The sequence below is a fragment of the Oxyura jamaicensis genome, assembly GCF_011077185.1.
Source record: "Oxyura jamaicensis isolate SHBP4307 breed ruddy duck chromosome 25 unlocalized genomic scaffold, BPBGC_Ojam_1.0 oxy25_random_OJ72540, whole genome shotgun sequence".
In the NCBI taxonomy this organism is placed as follows: Eukaryota; Metazoa; Chordata; class Aves; order Anseriformes; family Anatidae; genus Oxyura; species Oxyura jamaicensis.
In genome coordinates, this window is record NW_023304705.1 from 1526 (window position 1) to 5767 (window position 4242).

Genomic DNA, 4242 nt, shown 5'->3' on the forward strand with positions numbered 1-4242 from the left:
CAGCAGGTCCAAGACCCCACAGCAGGTCCAGGCATCCATTGCAGTAGGTCCAAGACCCCACGGCAGTGGGTCCAAGCACCCCACAGCAAGTCCAAGACCCCATAGCAGGTCCCATCACCCCATCCCAGGTCCCAGCACCCATCACAGCAGGTCCAAGACCCCCCTACAGGTCCCAGCTCCCCATCCCACATCCCAGCACCCATCGCAATGGGTCCAAGCGCCCCTCAGCACCTCCCCGGCGCCGTCACCCCATCCCCTTCGCACCTTTGGGGCTCAGGTCCATGCCCTCCACGTAGAAGACGCCGTTGCGCAGGGCGATCTCTTGCAGGATGATGCCAAAGCTGTACACGTCGCCCTTCTGCGAGCCCCGCGCCGGCGGCGCCTCCATCCGCAGCAGCTCGGGCGCCGTCCACAGCTTCTCTGCGGCACCAGGGACGGGGTCGGGCCGGGCAGGGACCCCGGGGACGGGGGCGGCAGGGCACGGGGGCGCTGCTCACTGGCGAAGAGCGCGTGGGAGTCCTCGCCGTCGGGGGCCGCGCGGAAGCTCTCCAGCCCGTAGTCGGTGATCTTCAGCACGAAGCGGCTGTCCACCACGCAGTTGGAGGACTTGAGGTTCCCGTGGGAGATGATGACGCCGTTGTGCAGGAACTGCATGCCCTGGACGGGACGATGGACGGGTGGGTGCGTGGGTGGGTGCGTGGGTAGATGATGGGTGGATGATGGGTGGACGGACGGAGGGTGCTCGGACCCGGTCCCCCCGCCCCGTGGGGACCCCCGTGGGAAGCATCTCATTACCTTAACGATGTCGTGGGTGAGGGAGTAGCGGAACATCCAGTCCAGCGTGATGCTCTCGTTCTCCAGGATGTCCTGGGGGTGCACGGGGGTCACCTCGCTGCTCTACCCCACCACGGGCAGACCCGCGGGGCGATGCAGCCTGAAGGCAGGGGGCTGGCCCCGTGCAGCCCCGACGCTGGGTGACGGGCTCCTGTCGGGGAGCGGGGACCCCGCTGGCACCTGGAGGCTCCCGCGGGGGCAGTACTCGGTCAGGATGCAGATGTTCGGGGGGTCGGTGCAGGCGCCGATGAAGCGGGTCAGGTGCTCGTTTTGGATGTCCCGCATCTAGGGGACAGCGGGCTGTGGGGCCGGGCTCTGCCCCGCTCCGGGGACCCTGCCCCGTGCCCCGTCCCCCCCACCCCCCCCAGCTCCACCTACGTGCTTCAGCTCGAACAAGACCTTGCGCGTCAGCTCGATCCGCTTGCGGTTGAGGTGCTTCACGGCCACCAAGTTGCCCTGGGGGCAGGCGAGGTGGTGGGCGCCGGGTGGGCGGGGGGCACCCGGTGGGGTGGTGGGCGCCCCGCTCCCGTGCCCCCATACCTTGTAGTACGCCGTCTTGGCGTAGACCTGGAACTGCCCCTCTGTGGTCATCAGCGAGCCGTAGTTGGAGCCCCTCTGCGGGAAGCACGCGGGGTGAGCTCGTCCCTGTCCCTGTCCCTGTCCCTGTCCCTGTCCCCGTCCCTGTCCCCACTGTCGGGGGGGGTCTGGGGATGTTTTGGGCGCTCACCAGCGAGAGCGTGAGCTTGCTCCCGGCGCTGCGCAGGTGCTTCTCCAGGCTGCTCATCTGCACGTCCTCCCAGCGGATGCGCCACAGCTCGGCCGCCAGCTCCTTCTCCAGCTGCAGCTTCCTGCAGCGGGAGGGCAGGATGAGACCCCCGGGGGTCCCCCAACCCCCTGGGGCACACAGGGCCGCCCCCTCCCTCCCCGGCCCGGTACCCGCACCTGTAGATGAAGAAGGAGATGATGGTGATGGCCAGGAGGATCAGGCTGACCACGAGGGACAGCACCTCCAGGGTGCTCAGGCTGGCTGCGGGGTGAGAGGAGGGCGGTGAGGGGCTCGTGGGCGCCCCAGCCCCTGCCCCGACGGGGGTCTCCCCCCGCCGACCCCCCGCCGCTCACCCTTGTGGCACTGCGGGTCGCTGTTGTCAAAGCCGCAGGGGGGGACGTCGGAGGGAACCTTGTTCCCCGGCCAGTGGATCTCGCGCCCCGGCACCATGTGGATCTTCTTGGTGGTGCCGTTGTAGTTGGCCACGATCTGGGATGGGGACGAGGCGCGGGTGGGACGAGGCCCCCGGTAGCCCCCTGGGGACCGAGGTGGCCCCGCGCTGGGGCCGGCTCTCACCTGGAAGTCACCGCGCACCGGGTCCATGTCCCACAGGGAGTAGTCGCTCTCCCGGTCCCCGTTCTCGTCGATCTTCAGGAAGCCGGTGACGCCTGGGGACGGAGGGCGAGGGGCTCGGGGACAAGCCAGGGACCCCAGCCAGGGGCATGGGGCCAGCGCTGGCGGGGATGGTGGCTCCGTCGTGCCCCGGGCTGTAAATCTCCATCCCGCTGGCTCCGATCCCAAAATACCAGCCTGGGAGCACAGTGGACGGGCAGCACCCAGCCCTGCTGGGGCTGGGGCCGGGCTGGGGCCAGGGACAGGTTGGGGACAGGTTGGGGACAGGTTGGTGCCCACCGTAGAAGGTCCGGTTCCACATCTGGCGGGTGATGGCGGAGGCGTTGGTGATGGAGCCACCCCGCTCCAGCGTCTCGTTGACGGCCTGGGCGTAGAGCAGCACCCCGTCGTGGAAGGCAGCCGCGATGAAGTTCATCTGGGGGCACGGAGCTGGCTGGGGACAGGGCACAGCCGGGGACCCGCATCCTCTCGTCCCCAGCAGCCCCAGGTCCCTTTGTCCCCAGCCCCATCCCTGTCTCCACTTATTGTCCCCAACGTCCCCAGCTCCATCCCATGTCCCCGTGTCCCTGCCTCCATCCCCTGTCCCTCCGTACCCAGCTCCGTGCCGTGTCCCCAGCTCCACCGCTGTCCCCCAGCAGCCCCAGCCCGTGCCCCCCACCTTTCCCAGCGCGGTCCCCGTGCCCTACCAAGCCGTCCTTCATGGTGTAGTTGAAGTGGGTGAGCGCCTCCTCCTTGAGCCGGGCCAGGAAGGGCCGGTACTCGGGGTTTTCGGGCTCCTTGTAGGTGATGATGGTGACGGCCTGGGGCGAGGGCGAGCAGTTGGCAGCGGGGACGGGGACCCTGCCCGCTCCCCTCCGTTACGGGGTCCCCCAAGACGCAGGGGCCGGGGCAGGCTGCCTTCGTGCTGCGCCTATTAATAGCTGCGGGCAGCGCTGGAGCCGGGACCTGGGGAAATTAATCTCGCTTCCTTCCTCCTCCGGGGCTGCCAGCAGGGAGCGGGCGGGCAGGGGAGGCTGGGGCAGCGCCGGCAACTCACGTGGGGGAGAAGAGGGCGCACGGGGGGGGGGCGGTCCCTGCCCACGCGCAGCACCCCGGGGTGCTCACCTCGAAGGCTTGCCGGGCGCTGGCGTCGTCGCGGTCACCCCGCTTCCAGGGCCGCTGTGGCTCGGGGAAGTGGCTGCCCTGCAGGCTGGCCCCGAAGATGTCGATATAGAAGAAGGCGTAGTCGCCGCGGGTGAGCCCCTCGCGCCAGGCTTGCAGCATCAGCTCCCGCAGCGTGTCCGGCGCGCAGCACACGTAGACAACTGCGCGGGGAGAGACCGCTTATGGCACCGGACCCCCCCCCCCCGGGTGGTGAACCCCAAACGGGGACAGTGACCTCAGCCCAGCACCCCGAGCCCCTCCGCGCCTGGGTCTGGATTTGCAGCAGCCGGACCGGCAGCGATAATTAGGGCGATTTAATAACAGCCCCGTCCTGTTATCAGACCCGAGGTTCCCCCATCCCGCAGCAGGGGACGTGCCTTGGGCTGTGCCACCCAGCACAGCGTGCAGCAGGGACTGGGGGGGGGGGGGGGGGGGGCTGCGGTGCCCCCGGGGGGCACCAAGCGGGACGCTGGGGGGAGCGGGGGTCCCGCGCCCGCTGCCCGCCCGCGTGCCCCTGCCGGGCCCTGCCCGAGGTTTCCTGTTTTCCTGACTCCGTTTCCTTCTCCGCACGGCCGAGATCGACGGCCGAGATTTATTCGCCGGGACCCCGGGGTGGGTGCCGCTGCCCCGCGCCCCCCAGCAGCACCCTGGGGTGCTGCCCGGCGTCACCGGGCTGCCACCGCCGGGTCCCCAGACAGCACCCAGCGGGGACAGCGGGGTCGGGCGGACGTCGCCCGCCGCTGCCAGCCCCTGGAGCCGCCGTTCCCGGGGGGGGGGGGCGCCCAGACGGCTCCGGCCCGGCGGGAGCGGGGTGCCGGTGCCCCGGCCGTGCCAACCCCGGGCAGGCGGCGCCCCCGGAAAGCGGC

The 4242-nt window shown here is 70.4% G+C and overlaps 1 protein-coding gene across 1 annotated transcript in view; it reads right to left on the reverse strand.

Moving 5' to 3' along the window:
* Positions 1-4174, reverse strand: part of NPR1 (natriuretic peptide receptor 1) — a gene marked incomplete at its 3' end in the record, with an annotated part of 5692 nt that extends 1518 nt beyond the window's left edge. The window contains exons 1-13 of the mRNA XM_035312943.1: positions 3338-4174; positions 2920-3033; positions 2513-2648; positions 2177-2268; positions 1954-2089; positions 1777-1861; positions 1562-1682; positions 1375-1449; positions 1213-1290; positions 1015-1119; positions 796-867; positions 498-657; positions 265-420 (exon numbers count right to left, since the gene is read on the reverse strand). Coding sequence (XP_035168834.1) covers positions 265-420; positions 498-657; positions 796-867; positions 1015-1119; positions 1213-1290; positions 1375-1449; positions 1562-1682; positions 1777-1861; positions 1954-2089; positions 2177-2268; positions 2513-2648; positions 2920-3033; positions 3338-3496 — 1489 coding nt within the window. The remainder of the gene's footprint in view (positions 1-264; positions 421-497; positions 658-795; positions 868-1014; positions 1120-1212; positions 1291-1374; positions 1450-1561; positions 1683-1776; positions 1862-1953; positions 2090-2176; positions 2269-2512; positions 2649-2919; positions 3034-3337) is intronic.
* Between the last annotated feature and the right edge of the window lie 68 nt (positions 4175-4242).